The sequence below is a fragment of the Simochromis diagramma genome, unplaced genomic scaffold (assembly GCF_900408965.1).
Source record: "Simochromis diagramma unplaced genomic scaffold, fSimDia1.1 OVJJ01000216.1, whole genome shotgun sequence".
In the NCBI taxonomy this organism is placed as follows: Eukaryota; Metazoa; Chordata; class Actinopteri; order Cichliformes; family Cichlidae; genus Simochromis; species Simochromis diagramma.
The window spans coordinates 6,160,617-6,178,578 of NW_024386883.1; the positions used below are offsets into that span (position 1 = coordinate 6,160,617).

The 17,962-nt window shown below is 44.6% G+C and overlaps 1 protein-coding gene and 1 pseudogene across 1 annotated transcript; both read left to right on the plus strand.

Moving 5' to 3' along the window:
• Positions 1 to 5,186: 5,186 nt before the first annotated feature.
• Positions 5,187 to 6,394, plus strand: LOC120733605 (olfactory receptor 1500-like). Its single transcript, XM_040031902.1, has one exon. It carries the CDS (start codon positions 5,187 to 5,189, stop codon positions 6,156 to 6,158), a length of 972 nt encoding a protein of 323 aa, XP_039887836.1. The 3' UTR covers positions 6,159 to 6,394.
• A 4,272-nt stretch (positions 6,395 to 10,666) lies between these two features.
• On the plus strand, positions 10,667 to 14,766 carry LOC120734080 (annotated as a pseudogene).
• Positions 14,767 to 17,962: the final 3,196 nt, after the last annotated feature.

Sequence of the window (17,962 nt, forward strand, 5' to 3'; positions counted from 1 at the left end):
GGGGAACCCACAACCACAACCAAAGCAGACATGACGCCAGACCACCAACCTCTGACTCTCTCCCCCACCGATGTAGGAGCGGTGCTGAGGAGGATCAATGTCCACAAGGCTGCAGGCCCTGATGGCATCCCCGGGCGTGTTCTCAGAGCGTGTTCTGGGGAGCTTGCAGGAGTGCTCACAGACATATTCAATCTGTCCTTGGCCCACGCTGTGGTACCGGCCTACTTCAAATCCACCTCCATCGTCCCGATACCCAAAAACTCCAACCCATCTTGCCTCAATGATTACCGCCCAGTAGCACTCACCCCCATCATCACTAAGTGCTTAGAGCAGCTGGTCCTAGCACACTTCAAATCCTGTCTCCCCCCACCCTGGACCCCCACCAATTCGCATACCGCCAGAACAGGAGCACAGAGGATGCAGTCTCCATCGCACTGCACTCTGTCCTCTCACACCTGGACAACAACAACACCTACGCCAGAATGCTGTTTATAGACTTCAGTTCAGCATTCAATACAATCCACCCCTCACAACTCATCAGGAAACTGACAGACCTGGGCATCAGTTCCCTCATGCAAATGGTTACTGGACTTCCTGACCAACCGCCCCCAAGATGTCCGGCTGGATAACCACTGCTCATCTACAATCACGATGAACACCGGTGTACCACAAGGCTGTGTGATGAGCCCTTTCCTACTCCCTCTTCACCCACGACTGCAGACCTGCTGATGGTTCCAACACCATCATTAAGTTTGCAGATGACACCACGGTGATTGGCCTCATCAGTGACAACGATGAGGCCGCCTACAGGGAGGAGGTGGATAGTCTGGCTGAGTGGTGCGACAGAAACAACCTGCTGCTTAACACCGAGAAGACCAAGGAGCTCATCGTGGACTACAGGAGGAATGCTGACCCACATCCACCCATCCACATTAAGGGGACGGCTGTGGAGCGTGTGAGCAGCTTCAAGTTCCTGGGAGTCCACATCTCCGAGGATCTCACCTGGACGACCAACTGCTCCAAGCTGGTCAAGAAGGCTCACCAGTGCCTCTTCTTCTTGAGGACTCTGAGGAAGAACCACCTGTCCTCAGACATCCTGGTGAACTTCTATCGTTGCACCATCAAGAGCATCCTGACCAACTGTATAACAGTCTGGTATGGGAACTGCTCTGCCTCGGACCGGAAGGCGTTGCAGAGGGTTGTGAAAACTGCCCAGCGCATCGCCGGAGCACCACTTCCTGCCATAAAAGACATCTACAGGAAGCGGTGTTGAAAAGGGCTGGGAAAATCATCAAAGACCCCAGTCACCCATCACATGGACTCTTCACCCTCCTGCCCTCTGGGAGGCGCCACAGGAGCCTCCGGACTAAGACCACCAGGTACCGGAACAGCTTCTTCCCCACAGCTGTCAGACTCCTGAACTCTGGCTCCTGACATCTGACCCACGTTAAACTCATGGACTGAACATACACACACCCACAATGGACAACTGTACCCTCAAACACACATAATAACATGGACTGAACCACCACTCACAACCACTAGCACTTTATAGCCTCTGTAGAAACTATCTACACCCTCACTTATCTTAACTGCACTACTGTATAGCTCTGTGTAAATAATCATTCTGTACATTCGATAATCTTTAATCCTACAACTGTTTACAACTTGCATAGTTCCCATTTCTGTATAGCTGTATATCTCAGATTCTGTAAAGTTATTTATTTCATATTCTGTATAGTTTTTCATATTATATCCTTTCATAGCCTGTACATAGCTTGTACTCACTACAGCCTGTACATACTTATAGTTATAGAATATTCACAACATACTTCATACCGTGTACATTATAACATACCATATAGACCCATTTCTGTAATATACTCACAATTCTATATTATTGCTAATATATACTGTAATATATCTATATCACTAAAGCACTTCTGGATGGATGCAAACTGCATTTCGTTGCCCTGTACCTGTGCATGTGCAATGACAATAAAGTTGAATTCTATTCTATTCTATTCTTTAAGTTGCTTGAAGACGTTTCACCTCTCATCCGAGAAGCTTCTTCAGTTCTAAGGTCAAATGGTGGGGGTCCCAGATTTAACCTAGTGGGAGTATCCCCCCACAGAGGGACAAAAGGACCCCCTGATGATCCTTTAATCGCCTGAGCCAAGGTGTGAAACTGGGTTTGGGTCCCAATCAGCCAGGGTTTCGGGTGAGCTCATTGTGAAACCTGGCCCCACCTTATCATGCAAATTCCTGAGGTCAGATGGCCCAGGATGTGAATGGGCGTTAAGGCGTCTGGGGAGGGAACTCAAAACTGGATTATAGATGGCAGACAGTTGGTGTCGTAAACCCCCGCCTCTGTTCAAAGATGGTCGCTCACAGTGGACATAGATGGCTTCTTTCACTCCTCTTTCAAACCATCTGTCTTCTCTGTCCAAAATGTGAACATTGGCATCCTCAAAAGAGTGTCCTTTATCCTTCAGATGCAGATGGACTGCTGAGTCTTGTCCTGTGGAGGTGGCTCTTCTATGTTGTGCCATGCGTTTGTGAAGTGGCTGTTTGGTCTCTCCAGTGTAGAGGTCTGGGCATTCCTCGCTGCACTGTACAGCATACACCACATTGTTAAGTCTGTGTGTTGGAGTTTTGTCTTTCGGGTGAACCAGTTTTTGCCTGAGCGTGTTGTTGGGTCTGAAGTACACCGGGATGTCATGCTTGGAGAAAACTCACCTGAGTTTTTCTGATACACCGGCTACATAGGGGATGACAATGTTGTTGCGTCTGTCCTTCTTATCCTCCCTCGCTGGTGTCTGATCTTCGACCAAACTATATTCTCTTTAACTCTGATGTATATTACGGAATCTATTCTCAACACGACTCAGAAAGAGAAATAAGAGTAATATTAAAACTAAGTAGCTGGAATTGGCTGGGCCGCACTATGAATTCTGCGATATGGTTTTTCAATTTTGTTGTCCGGGTGGAAAATTGGGAGAAACTCGAGAGAACAGTGGCTCCGGGAGATTTCACTGAAATTCGGGATTCTCCCGGAAAAATCGGGAGGGTTGGCATGTATGGTTGTGGCAACATCACGAACCTTGTCAAACACCTCAGAGTAAATCATATCACAGAATATGACGAGCGTATGTTGAGGCGAACTGAAGAGGAGGAGAGGGACAGGTGCTGCTAGGGCGAGACAGACGTCTCTCACGGAGTCCTTTAGTGTTGCAGGCAGGCAAGCTGTTCAAATAGCGCACAACTTAAGTTTATTTATTTCTATATGATGAACTCTGCATTATTAAGTGATAAGAACAAGTAATCTGATGTCCTGTAATCATTATGACGCTATAATTTGAGATACAATAAATAAAATAAGTTTCTGTACAAAGTATCGTATGGGATCAGTATCGTCGATACCACCCTGGATATTACTTGGTATCGGATCGGAAAGGAAATCAGTGGTATCGCACATCACTAGAGAAGAGGCAGTTGCTCCATATATCGGTTGTTAAGCTTAACGTGGGAATGATTTAAAAACATTCAGAGATGAACTTACACACTTGCTTTACTGCTCTCTGGGATAACTTCCTCGGAGATGAAATGCTGGTTTGGTAGTGAGGCTACAAATACACACAGCTGCTCTATCATGTGACACACTGCACAGGTGCTACGGTTATGAGCTGAGTACGCCATGTCGCAAGTTTTGTGAGGTGCTTTTTTTGATATTTAATGGATCGGATTAAATTTTTTATTTCTCTCCAATATCCGATCCAGTAATTTACGTCAGTATCGGACCGATACCGATACGTAATATCGGATCGGTCCATCTCTAGTTCAACAGAATGAAAGGCAGAGGTCAGGTCCATTGTCAGGAAAACACAATATTCGCCTATATTACATTACATCAAAATCTTGTTGGACACTTTAAGACTAGCTGGGTCTGTAAAATGAGTAATATGAATTCATATTAATCAATGTATGTTCTCATCTGCACCGCTCATGTGTTGCTAATTGGATGTATTCTGATTTCCTTCATCTCAATTCAAGTAAAACTGAGGTTCTAGTGCTCGGCCCAAACATTCAAAGTTAGCCAGTACATCAGTGCCCTCGCTAATACCATCAAATCATCTGGTTAAAAACCTTGGTATCCTTTTTGATACCAAGATCAACACTTGAATTTTGAAAGTCATATCTCAAAGGTTACCCCAGTCTTGTTTCCTTCATCTGAGAAATATTGCGAACAACAACCCTTTACTGTGAGTTTGTCATCTTGAACTTTTAGTACACACTTTAATTTTCTCCTGTGTTGATTATTACAATTCACTTTTCACATATATCTCTCAGTTCTTTCATAGCTCATCTTCAGTTAGTTCAGAACGCAGCAGCAAGGCTGCTAACGAAAACTAGCCAGCAGTCACATATTAAACCTATCCTTGCTTCCCTTCACTGGCTTCCAGTGAAATTCAGAATCCACTTTAAATTATGTTATTAACATATAAACTTTACATGGACAGGCCCCTGCACACCTTATCAATGCAGCCGACCTTTTGGATCTAACCAGGGCCTTCTAGCCAGGTATGCGTGTATGTAGGGATGAATATCCCTCAGTATGGCTGATTATATGCCTGTTTATGGGTCTCTATGTTTTAACATGTAGGTTTAACTTCTATCTGTTCTATGTGTTGCTTATATTTGAGCTGTAAAGCACTGTAACTTGATGTTTCGAAAGGGTGATATAATTAAGTTATTATTATTAACAATAATAATATTATAAGTCTTAGCAATGAATGGGAATTATGAGATTGACCTTTAGCTGCCAAGAAGACAAGGGACAAGCCTATTTCTTTCTTTTTTTTTAAGTGGGTGGATAACACTTGTGAACCCAGGTAGTCCAATACAACCACTGTGACCTGCTGTACAGCTGCAACCTAAAATAAAGCACCTGGAGCTTGGACGCTTTAATTATATATTTTGAATGGTGTTTGGCTGGCTGCTGAATTGTGTACCCTATGCACACATGCACACACATGAGGAGAGCAGTACACAAGAGAACAGAGTACTGCTATAAGTATCAGAGCACAAAGTTGCTCTGCTTATATTTGTAGCTAGCCTTCACAAACTAGAGGCAGCCTACACAAACGAGTACAGAGAATTATAGAAGATTAACAGAAGCTCTATACATGGCATTGATTAACTCAGCTGATGAGAACAACATCACCTTTGTGCGACCTGCATATTTTATAATAAGTGGTTTTATTGGCATACCTAATATTAGATATTATTTTGTCTTTCTGTGTTTTATTTACATTCTTGCAGTGGTGGGAAACACATTAGTGATGATTGTAATAACATTGGATCGCATGTTGAGAAGTCCTAAATATATTGCTGTTTTTAACCTTGCATTTACAGACCTGTTAAGTAGCTCTGCTTTGGTTCCAAAGGTTGTTGACATTTTTCTGTTTAACCATTATTATATTTCCTACAATGACTGCTTGACTTTCATGTTTTTCTGCTTTACTTTCATTTTTATGCAAGGTTTTAATCTGGTTGTATTGTCCTTTGACAGAGTCATGGCTATCATGTACCCGCTGCACTATCAAATGAGAGTGAGCCACAAGCTCATTTTATCTTTGATCGCTTTTTTCTGGTTTCTTGCCATAACTCTTATACTCATTGCAGCTGGCCTTCTCACAAGACTTTCTTTTTGTAAGTCTGTTGTTATTCAGAGCTACTATTGTGATCATGGTCCTATGTATCGTCTTGGCTGCAATGATAATACCCCCAATCATGCATTTGCTGGTTCGGCACTAGTTATAATTCTTGGGTTTCCACTAGCATTTATCGTGGGAAGTTACTGCTGTATTGGCTATTCTTTGTCAAAAATTTCTACATTTAGGGAAAGAGTGAAAGCTTTCAAAACCTACACAGGTCACCTTTCATTAGTGGCAATTTATTTCCTCCCATTTACATTTGTGTATATGTTTGGGAGTGTAATACATCCAAATGCTAGAATCATAAGCCTTTCTATGAGCACTGTATTGCCTCCCATGTTAAACCCGATTATCTATGTTCTTCAGACACAGGAGATCAAAGAGTCATTAAAGAAGTTGCTGAAAACTCGAGTTACATCCAAAATTGCCACAAAATATTAAAAAAGGATTTAGACTTGAATGTCTGCAGTGCCCTCTGCCATCTGATGTAAAAGATTTAGTCTTTCTGTGACCAAAGAGATTCTGCTCCTCTGTATTTTTCAGGACTAAGATGTAGACATTATTTTAACTTTAGTCAGTTTTAGTAGCAGCAATCTTCTTTTTTCTTTGAATTTGTTGTTTCAGTACCTGCGTGTGCCACTGTTATGGTACTATTATAGAATCTAAAAGACCATAGAATTGAAACTACAAGTTAATATAATTGAAAAAGAATATTCAACAATAAAAATATAAGTGAAGTAACACCAGAGTAATTTGTCTTCCATGACCATAGTAAAATGAAATTGTAAAAGCTGCTTTCCATTATAATCATTTATTTTTTTAAAGTCGTACAATACCACGTGTCACATACTAAAAAAATGTGAAAAATACGAAAAATATATCGATTCTCACATTAAAATATTGATGTTTTAGTAATTTAGATTACATTTGTAGTTTATCATTAACAGGAACACAGTGGAAGGAAACGATAACATTCGGATTGTCTACATTCAAAGGAACTACTTCCTCTTCCACCTTTCAGTCATGTGCGAAATACGGCTGAATAAATGTCTCGCAGCCCCTTGACTCACAGCAATGGCTGAGCGTAATTGGAGTCATGTGTGGACGTATTTTACCTCCACAAACAGCTGAGACGTGGTTTGCGATACATGTGGCAAAAAGTACTCCAAGAGTGAGGTGTTGTGGCCATACTAGGGAGACATTCAAAAGGGCTGTTGGGCCGGGGGAGGGGGCGGTAAATACATTTTACAGGGTTTATCTATCGGATAAAATACGTTAAATGTCACCGTTATTATTGGCCGGCCCGTAAACAGCGGTGGTGTCCAAATTAAGAAGCTGCTTACACCTGAGGACCTGGCCTTCGCGGTCTAAAGAAAGCCGGGTAGTACTGCACGAGCTCCCTCGGTGGAGTGAAACTCTGCTCCTTGCTATCTAAAATACAGGGAGTGCAGAATTATTAGGCAAGCTGTATTTTTGAGGAATAATTTTATTATTGAACAACAACCATGTTCTCAATGAACCCAAAAAACTCATTAACATCAAAGCTGAATGTTTTTGGAAGTAGTTTTTAGTTTGTTTTTAGTTTTAGCTATTTTAGGGGGATATCTGTGTGTGCAGGTGACTATTACTGTGCATAATTATTAGGCAACTTAACAAAAAACAAATATATACCCATTTCAATTATTTATTTTTACCAGTGAATCCAATATAACATCTCCACATTCACAAATATACATTTCTGACATTCAAAAACAAAACACAAACAAATCAGCGACCAATATAGCCACCTTTCTTTGCAAGGACATCCATGGATTCTGTCAGTGTTTTGATCTGTTCACCATCAACATTGCGTGCAGCAGCAACCACAGCCTCCCAGACACTGTTCAGAGAGGTGTACTGTTTTCCCTCCTTGTAAATCTCACATTTGATGATGGACCACAGGTTCTCAATGGGGTTCAGATCAGGTGAACAAGGAGGCCATGTCATTAGTTTTTCTTCTTTTATACCCTTTCTTGCCAGCCATGCTGTGGAGTACTTGGACGCGTGTGATGGAGCATTGTCCTGCATGAAAATCATGTTTTTCTTGAAGGATGCAGACTTCTTCCTGTACCACTGCTTGAAGAAGGTGTCTTCCAGAAACTGGCAGTAGGACTGGGAGTTGAGCTTGACTCCATCCTCAACCCGAAAAGGCCCCACAAGCTCATCTTTGATGATACCAGCCCAAACCAGTACTCCACCTCCACCTTGCTGGCGTCTGAGTCGGACTGGAGCTCTCTGCCCTTTACCAATCCAGCCACGGGCCCATCCATCTGGCCCATCAAGACTCACTCTCATTTCATCAGTCCATAAAACCTTAGAAAAACCAGTCTTGAGATATTTCTTGGCCCAGTCTTGACGTTTCAGCTTGTGTGTCTTGTTCAGTGGTGGTCGTCTTTCAGCCTTTCTTACCTTGGCCATGTCTCTGAGTATTGCACACCTTGTGCTTTTGGGCACTCCAGTGATGTTGCAGCTCTGAAATATGGCCAAACTGGCGGCAAGTGGCATCTTGGCAGCTGCACGCTTGACTTTTCTCAGTTCATGGGCAGTTATTTTGCGCCTTGGTTTTTCCACACGCTTCTTGCGACCCTGTTGACTATTTTGAATGAAACGCTTGATTGTTCGATGATCACTCTTCAGAAGCTTTGCAATTTTGAGACTGCTGCATCCCTCTGCAAGATATCTCACTATTTTTGACTTTTCTGAGCCCGTCAAGTCCTTCTTTTGACCCATTTTGCCAAAGGAAAGGACATTGCCTAATAATTATGCACACCTGATATAGGGTGTTGATGTCATTAGACCACACCCCTTCTCATTACAGAGATGCACATCACCTAATATGCTTAATTGGTAGTAGGCTTTCGAGCAAATACAGCTTGGAGTAAGACAACATGCATGAAGAGGATGATGTGGACAAAATACTCATTTGCCTAATAATTCTGCACTCCCTGTATAACCGGGCGCTGACGTAAACTCTCGACCGTGTCAAACTTCTGTTTAATCATTTTCTGTTTGACGTTTATTCAGCTGTGTGAAAGCCCCGGAGGAACCCTCCCGAGGGATTAATAAAGTTAAATTTAATTGAATCTAATCTAATAACTTTAATCTCAGCCAAACCGATTTACTCATGAACAAATAAAACACTGAAAAAGCCAAACAATAACATTTTTAAGTTATCAAAGTGACTTATATATCATGTTTAACCCGAGTAGCGAAAGATCACGGGGGTTTCAAGATGATGTGTCGGTCGGCTCAGATATTTGAAGTTTACACAGCTACATTCTCACCTGAAAATATGTATAAGTTTTTTTGCGACTGTTGAGACAACGCCGGTGTCTGCAATTCTTTTGGTCCTGGTAGAGATCACGCTGAGATGTTTCCATGTTTTACACAATCCTTTTATTACCCATTATTCTTACAGATCCATCTGGAGATCAGCACACTGCATCCTATGCAGTCCTATGCTAAAGGCTGATCTAAAGAACTCCACACAACAGTTACAGTTATAACCTCTGGTCTCCTCCCCCCCTACAGTAAACACCCCCACAATGGAAATACACTAGTACAGTGGCCAAGGGTGCTGACACCCTGACCCCCATCTCCTTTTAAGGTAGTGTCCGTTTGACCCCTTTGTCTGCCCCTCACCCTCAGTAACTCTTGCTTCCTGGCCTGGGGGTGGGGGTTGATTGTCCTCCTGCCCTGCACCCCAGTTCTTTGTTCCCATTCCAGGCCTTCTTACACCCATTAACGGCCATATTGTAATATTACAATCCCAAATTATGTCTGTGAAGGTTCTCAGTCATCCAGGTCATCGTAGTCAAAGGAGCTTGCAAAGAAAAGCGTCTGGACTTCTTTAAGTTGCTTGAAGACGTTTCACCTCTCATCCGAGAAGCTTCTTCAGTTCTAAGGTCAAATGGTGGGGAGTCCCAGATTTAAACCTAGTGGGAGTATCCCCCCACAGAGGGACAAAAGGACCCCCTGATGATCCTCTAATCGCCTGAGCCAAGGTGTGAAACTGGGTGTGGGTCCAAATCAGCCAGGGTTTCGGGTGAGCTCATTGTGAAACCTGGCCCCACCTTATCATGCAAATTCCTGAGGTCAGATGGCCCAGGATGTGAGTGGGCGTTAAGGCGTCTGGGGAGGGAACTCAAAACTGGATTATAGATGGCAGACAGTTGGTGTCGTAAACCCCCGCCTCTGTCCAAAGATGGTCGCTCACAGTGGACATAGATGGCTTCTTTCACTCCTCTTTCAAACCATCTGTCCTCTCTGTGCAAAATGTGAACATTGGCATCCTCAAAAGAGTGTCCTTTATCCTTCAGATGCAGATGGACTGCTGAGTCTTGTCCTGTGCAGGTGGCTCTTCTATGTTGTCCCATGCGCTTGTGAAGTGGCTGTTTGGTCTCTCCAATGTAGAGGTCTGGGCATTCCTCGCTGCACTGTACAGCATACACCACATTGTTAAGTCTGTGTTTTGGAGTTTTGTCTTTCAGGTGAACCAGTTTTTGTCTGAGCGTGTTGCTGGGTCTGAAGTACACTGGGATGTCATGCTTGGAGAAAACTCACCTGAGTTTTTCTGATACACCGGCTACATAGGGGATGACAATGTTGTTGTGTCTGTCCTTCTTATCCTCCCTCGCTGGTGTCTGATCTTCGACCAAACTATATTCTCTTTAACTCTGATGTATATTACGGAATATATTTTCAACACGACTCAGAAAGAGAAATAAGAGTTGTTATGTTGTGGCAGGGATTTGTCCACCAGGGGGCAACAGTGGTTGGAGAGCTTTCAGTCTGTGGGGCGCATGCCCCAGTTCTCTTAATAAAGAAGCAACTGTGAGCTAAACATGGTCTCCGTGGTTCCTTGGTCTTAGGATATCACATATGGCGATGAGGGTAAAAGCCAGGTTTGCTGTGAAGTTACACCGTGCTAAGTGACTTATGAACTGAGGTTGGCAAGTGGTACAGCGCTAGCATCTGTGGGAAGTGGAGCGTAACCCTCGGTGTGGAATAATGGCTACCACTTTGGGCTCGGTGGCACCGTTCGACAGCGAGCTGCAATCCTGGGAGAAATATTGTGAGATTTTGGATTACTTCTTTGTGGCGAATGATATTAAGGAGGAGGAGAAGAAGTGAGCGGTACTGTTGAGTTGCGTGGGCGCACAGACCTATGCCCTGATTAGGAACCTACTCAGTCCGGTCAAGCCAGGGGATCGTTCTTATGCTGAGTTGGTGGGATTGTTGAACAATCATTTTCACCCTAAGCCGAGTGAAATTGTGCAGCGGTAGAAGTTTAACACACGGAATAGAAGGCCGGAGGAAAGTGTGGGCGATTATGTAGCGGAGCTGAGGAAGCTCGCACAGGACTGTAACTTTGGAGACTCCCTGACGGTGATGCTGCGGGATCGTTTAGTATGTGGAATAAGCGACGACAGAATACAGCGCAGATTGTTAGCAGAGGATTCGCTAACATTTGAAAAGGCGCTGAAGTTTGCTCAAGCAATGGAGGCTGCTAACAGAGACATTGTGGATTTGAAGAGCATGACAGAACAGTCGCGATTCACTAAAGGATTAGGAGCCGTGAACAAGATGGAGGACGGCGGCTCGACGTCACAACAGGTTGTCAGGAAGTGCTACAGATGTGGAGGGCTAAATCATGTGGCCAAGGACTGCAAGTTTGTTTCAGAAAAATGCCACAACTGTGGAAAGGTGGGACACATAAAAAGGGTCTGCCGAATGAAAATGGAACAAAAAGGAGGGCGTGGCAGACAAGGTAAACAAGCCCATTTCTTGGAAGAGGAGAATGTGGAGAGTGAGGAAGAAGGAGCTGAAATGCACCACATAAAGGCAAGTGTGACTATGTATAATGTGCATGAGGAGATTAGCATCCCAAGGGAAGAACCCATCAGACAGAAGCTAAAAGTAAACGGACAGAATGTGACATTTGAAGTAGACACAGGCTGTGGTTACACTATCATGTCGAAGGAGTCATTTAAAAAACTTTTTGAAGGCAGTAAGGCGCCCAAAGTAAGCAAGTGTGGAATCAAACTGAGAACGTATGGAGGCCACAAGGTACCCGTGTGGGGAGCAGCCCAAGTGCAGGTGGAATTCAGAGACAGTAAGAAAACACTGGATGTGGTGGTGATTGAAGGGGCTGGAACTAGTTTGATGGGTCGGGATGGATTAAGGCCCTCCAATTAGACTGGCAACCTGTACATAAGATAGAAGGCGGAGATGATGCCTTACAGCGGATACTGGCCAGACATGAAACAGTGTTTAAGGATGAGTTGGGAACGCTGAAGGGGTTTGCAGCAAAGATACATGTAGCCAGTGATGCCAAACCGTGCTTCTATAAGCCCCGATCAGTTCCGTTTGCTATGAAAAAGAAAGTGGAGCAGGAACTGGAGAGACTGTTGGAGGAGAAGATCATCCAACCAGTGAAATTCTCAGAGTGGGCCGCACCCATTGTACCCATACTAAAGCCAGACTCCAGCGCCAGAATTTGTGGTGACTACAAACTGACTGTTAACAAGGTGTCGCCTGTAGAACAATACCCCATTCCACGAATGGAGGACATGATAGCGGGGCTGGCAGGAGGAGAAAAATACACCAAGTTAGATATGAGTCATGCATATCAACAGGTTGTACTTGATGAGGAATCTAGAAAGTATGTCACAGTGAACACACACAAGGGTTTGTTACATACACCAGGTTGCCATTTGGTGTGAGTTCAAGTCCTGCCATTTTTCAGCGCACCATGGAGAGTGTGTTGCAAGGTCTGACCAGTGTCGCAGTGTATCTGGATGACATCATCCTGACGGGAAAGAATGACAAAGAACATCTTCAAACACTGGCTGGAGTGCTGCAGCGCTTGGAGGAGGCGGGCCTGCGCTTAAAAAGGAGCAAATGTCAATTCATGGAGAAGGAAGTGACATTTTTAGGACATCGGGTGGATAAGACCGGTTTACATCCAGTGCCGGCAAAAGTGAAAGCAGTGCAGGAGGCGCCACCCCCAAAATCAGTGACAGAGCTCAAAGCTTATTTGGGGTTGTTGAACTTCTATAATAAGTTCTTGCCAAACTTGTCCACACTGTTGGCCCCACTGCACAAGCTTCTGAGAAAGGGGGAACCATGGTGTTGGGGACCAGCACAGGAGAAGGTTTTCGGCAAATCAAAGGAACTGTTGCAGTCAAGCAGTGTATTGGTACACTATGATGAGCAAAAGGATTTAATTCTTTCTTGCGATGCGTCCCCCTATGGAGTGGGAGCAGTACTAGCTCACCGCATGCCAGATGGTCAGGAAAAACCCATTGGGTTTGCATCGTGTACCCTGAATGCAGCAGAAAAGAACTACTCACAGCTGGATAAAGAAGGATTGGCTGTGATATTTGGTGTACAGTATTTTCATAAGTACCTGTACGGCAGGAAGTACATGATTATCATGGATCATAAGCCATTGATAAGTTTGTTCCATGAGTTGAAGGCCGTCCCTCAGATGGCGTCACAGAGGATCATGCGATGGGCAGTGTTATTAAGAGCCTATGAGTATGTCATTAAATACAGAGAAGGCAAAAATAACAGTAATGCTGATGGTCTGAGTCGTCTCCCTCTTCCAGAGAACCTCCCTAAAGAGGTGGCAGCTGAGGACCAAGTGTTGATGGTAGATCAGGACCAGGAGGGCGTGATGACATCTGAGCAGCTGCAAAGATGGACAACCAAAGATCCCATACTCTCCAGAGTGCGTGAGTATGCTATGAGAGGATGGCCCACTACGCAGCATCCTAATTTTCAGCCCTACAGACAGAGACAACAGGAGCTGAGTGTGCAGGATGGGTGTGTGCTGTGGGGGGCGAGGGTGGTGATACCAGAACGAGGTCGACGCCCCCTTTTGGAACAGCTACATCAGTCACACCCAGGAATGAGCCGCATGAAGGGCCTGGCCAGAAGCTACATGTGGTGGCCGCATATGGAGAATGACATTGAAGACAAGGTGAGGTCCTGCAGTACATGTCAAGAACATAGACACAGGCCACAAGACGCACCGCTACACCCCTGGGAGTGGCCAGAAAAGCCCTGGAGAAGGATACATATCGATTATGCGGGCCCGTTTTTGGGTAAAATGTTCTTAGTAATAGTGGACGCACACTCCAAATGGTTAGATGTGTATCCAGTTCCATCCGCTACAGCAGCTGCAACCATAGACTGCCTGAGAAACTGTTTCAGCACGCACGGCCTTCCTGAGATGGTGGTCTCAGATAATGCCCAGTGTTTTGTAAGTGCACAAACTAAAGAGTTCATGGCAAAGAACGGAATCACTCACGTCACCTCCGCTCCATATCACCCCGCCTCCAATGGGTTAGCAGAAAGAGCAGTGCAAACGTTCAAAGAACTCATGAAAAAGAGTACTGGAGACACACTGGCAACCAAGTTAAACAGGGCTCTGTTTAGTTACAGAATCACACCACAGTCCACAACAGGGAAGTCTCCCGCTGAGTTGATGATGGGCCGGAAGTTGAGGTGTACTCTTGATCTCATACACCCTGACTTGAAACAGAAAGTGACAGCAAAACAAGATAGCCAAAGACTGTATCATGATAGACATGCCAAGGAGCGCATGTTTGTTATTGGAGACACAGTATATACCAGAAACTATGGCAGAGGACCAAAATGGATACCAGGACTTATACAGGAGATGACGGGGCCTGTTTCTTACTTGGTGATGGTGGGCAATGGGACAGTGGTGAGGCGTCACGTTGATCAGCTGTTTGCCCGCCTGGAGCCGTGCCTGGCAGCAGAAATGCCTGAAGGCCACCCAGGCGAGCCCCCAAAGGCAGCCCCAAACATCAGCGCTGAGACAGGAGACGAGGATGAGAGACACATAGAGGTGCAAGTTACACCAGTGGTGAAGCCACATATGGAGAGTAGTGATTCTCTGGAATCACCTGCCACTGGGTTACGGCGATCGCAAAGGACCAAGAGAAAGCCGGAGCACCTGAGAGACTTTGTGCCGTGATTACGGTGAACTGTTATAGGTTAACCTAAGACTGTTGGACTAAAGGTTCATTATTACGGAGTGAAATTTCAATAAAGGCTGGGGACGGGGTTGTTGCATTTTTTTATAAAGGTGAAGTTTTTGGTTATGGGTATTTTCTGTAGTGATTAAAACTACAGAGTAGTTCCAGTTTAAGGGGGGAGGAATGTTATGTTGTGGCAGGGATTTGTCCACCAGGGGGCAACAGTGGTTGGAGAGCTTTCAGTCTGTGGGGCGCATGCCCCGGTTCTCCTAATAAAGAAGCAACTGTGAGCTAAACATGGTCTCCGTGGTTCCTTGGTCTTAGGATATCACAAGAGTAATATTAAAACTAAGTAGCTGGAATTGGCTGGGCCGCACTATGAATTCTGCGATATGGTTTTTCAATTTTGTTGTCCGGGTGGAAAATCGGGAGAAAATCGGGAGAAATTCGGGAGAACGGTGGCTCTGGGAGATTTTTGGGAGGGGCACTGAAATTCGGGATTCTCCCGGAAAAATCGGGAGGGTTGGCATGTATGGTTGTGGCAACACCACTAACCTTGTCAAACACCTCAGAGTAAATCATATCACAGAATATGACGAGCGTATGTTGAGGCGAATTGAAGAGGAGGAGAGGGACAGGTGCTGCTAGGGCGAGACAGACGTCTCTCACGGAGTCCTTTAGTGCTGCAGGCAGGCAAGCTGTTCAAATAGCGCACAACTTAAGTTTATTTATTTCTATTCTCAATAATTCCCCTTTTTACCTCTCCAATGAGAGATCACATCACACGTGTCCTTCATCCTGGGTGAAAACTGGTTTCCTAAACCTGACGGACTCTCTTTGTGTGAATGCTTTTCCCACTTCCTAAGATAAAATCAGTTTAACTGCTTGAATAGGGTGGTGTGGAGTAGACAACCTTCAACATCTATTCACTCAGTCTTCTTTTTCCAGCGTGGGTGAGTCTCTGCGTTCTTCCTCCTCTTCTTTCTTCAGTCTCAGGGGGAGACTACCCTGAGACCTTGCCACAGACCACGGGATTACTTTGCCCCCGTGGTTGAGGTCTGGGTGTTCTCTGACTCGTTTGAGTCAGGGCTCGATTCCCCCTTTGGTGCTCAAGTTGCTCCTTGTTCCTTCACCGACCTTCCTGGCTCCTCAGCTACTGCACACTGGCTCCAGTGCTACCCGGCTTCGCCTTTGCCCTTCAGTGAAACAGCGTGCGATGTCCTGTCTACTTCGGCTTCGACCACTTTCTTTTGATCACTTTCAGACGTACCCACCAGGCTTCCAGCAGCGAGCTTCCTGCAGCAAGCTGTGCTCTCTGTAACCCATGTGCCTCTTCAATAGCTCTTGTTCTGATCTCTGGGGATAAGACTGGTCGCCCATCTGGTGCTCTTGAAGCCTTCTCTCCTGGTCTCAGTCTGCATCTTATGAATGATCTCCTTCCATCAGTTTGGTCACTGCACCTGTAATTAAAAATTAAAACTACCCTGACAAACCCCTTTTGCCACATGGTCCTTGCCATGTGTCAATTCAAAACAATTAGAGATGCACAATAAAGTTGCCCATTCTCTCTTAATATTTGCAGGGCTTCTCCCATGGAGTAGCTCTGCTCCAGGCCTTTAAGCCTGTGTTTAAAAAATTGGCCAGTGGTGTTTCCTGCTGCAAATCATGTGATTAAATCATATGATTATCCTTCTGCTGTAGAAAAAGTAGATGTAGATGTTAGCCCAGTGCATCTTGTATGCACACTTTCTCACAGTGACCTTTGCATTGTAAACAATAGAAGGTCATATTAACACACTGCTTGTAAACAGACACAGAAAAAACTGGCAACCAAAAGATCTGCATGGCCTACAAGACATGCAAAACTAAGATGTTGCTTTCATCCTCCTGTTCCTGTAAAAAAAAGAAACATCCACCCTTTTTGCTCTGTGGGTGGAGGTGCAATCTTGCATATTGGTGTCATGTCAGTCAAGTTTTTGTCAGTCCAGTCAGTCCCCATGTTTATTGCTGATAGCCGAAACTTGTGTGTGATACGAAAGTTCCATTGGCAGCATTTATGACAACATGTAACTGCATATGGAGTGAGGCTCATGTGGGGTTAATGCTATTAATTTATAAAAGGTTTTGTGGTTATGACACCTGTTGTCACGGCTTCCGAGGCGAGCCGTGTGGTTTTGGAGGGAGAAAGGACCCAAAATGCAAGCAGTGGATGATAATGCTAGTGATGTTTATTTAAAAAGTGGAGTGGTGGCAAAACAGGCAATGAGGGAGGACAATAAACTAAAGAAACCTAAACTGGGAAAACTAAATAACTAACCTGAGAAGATACCAAACGGGATGAGAGGCAGAGAGCCGCAGACGAGGAACAGGACACCGTGGAACACAGAGTAACGCAGACGAACCGGCAACAGGCAGGAGAACACACAGGGCTTAAATACACACACCAGTAATCAGGGGATGAGAAACAGGAGGGCAATACAGCTGGGAGAAATCAGAGCTGACGGGACAGGGGAAACGTCAAAACTGAACACACTCACATCAGACGGAGACCTTCACAATAAAACTGGAAACTCACAGACACAGAACCAGACAAGACACAGAACTAAACAGACAGATTCACAAGCAGACAGTGTGACACCATGGAGAGACGGAGGGAACACAGAGAAGTGGGAGCAGGCAGGCAAAGAACAGAAACCTAACAAATGGCAAATCGGAATGAACAAAAGCATAAGGAAACACAAAACACTGAGTCGGCAGGCTCAGGACCATGACACCTGTCCCCCACAGGCTAAAACTTAAAAAAAGAAGAAAAAAAAAAACAGACAAACATTCATACTCACACCAATGGGCAATTTGTAATCACCAATTAACCTAACCCCACTAAGTGCATGTGTATGTACTGTAGGTGGAAGCTATGCAAACTCAGGTAGAACGTCTCAGCCAGTCGAGCAAAATATAATGTTCAGGTCAGGTCCATCGTCAGGAAAACACAATATTCGCCTATATTACATTACATCAAAATCTTGTTGGACACTCTAAGACAAGCTGGGTCTGTAAAATGAGTAATATGAATTCATATTAATCAATGTATGTTCTCATCTGCACCGCTCATGTGTTGCTAATTGGTTGTATTCTAATTTCCTCCATCTCAATTCAAGTAAAACTGAGGTTCTAGTGCTCGGCCCAAACATTCAA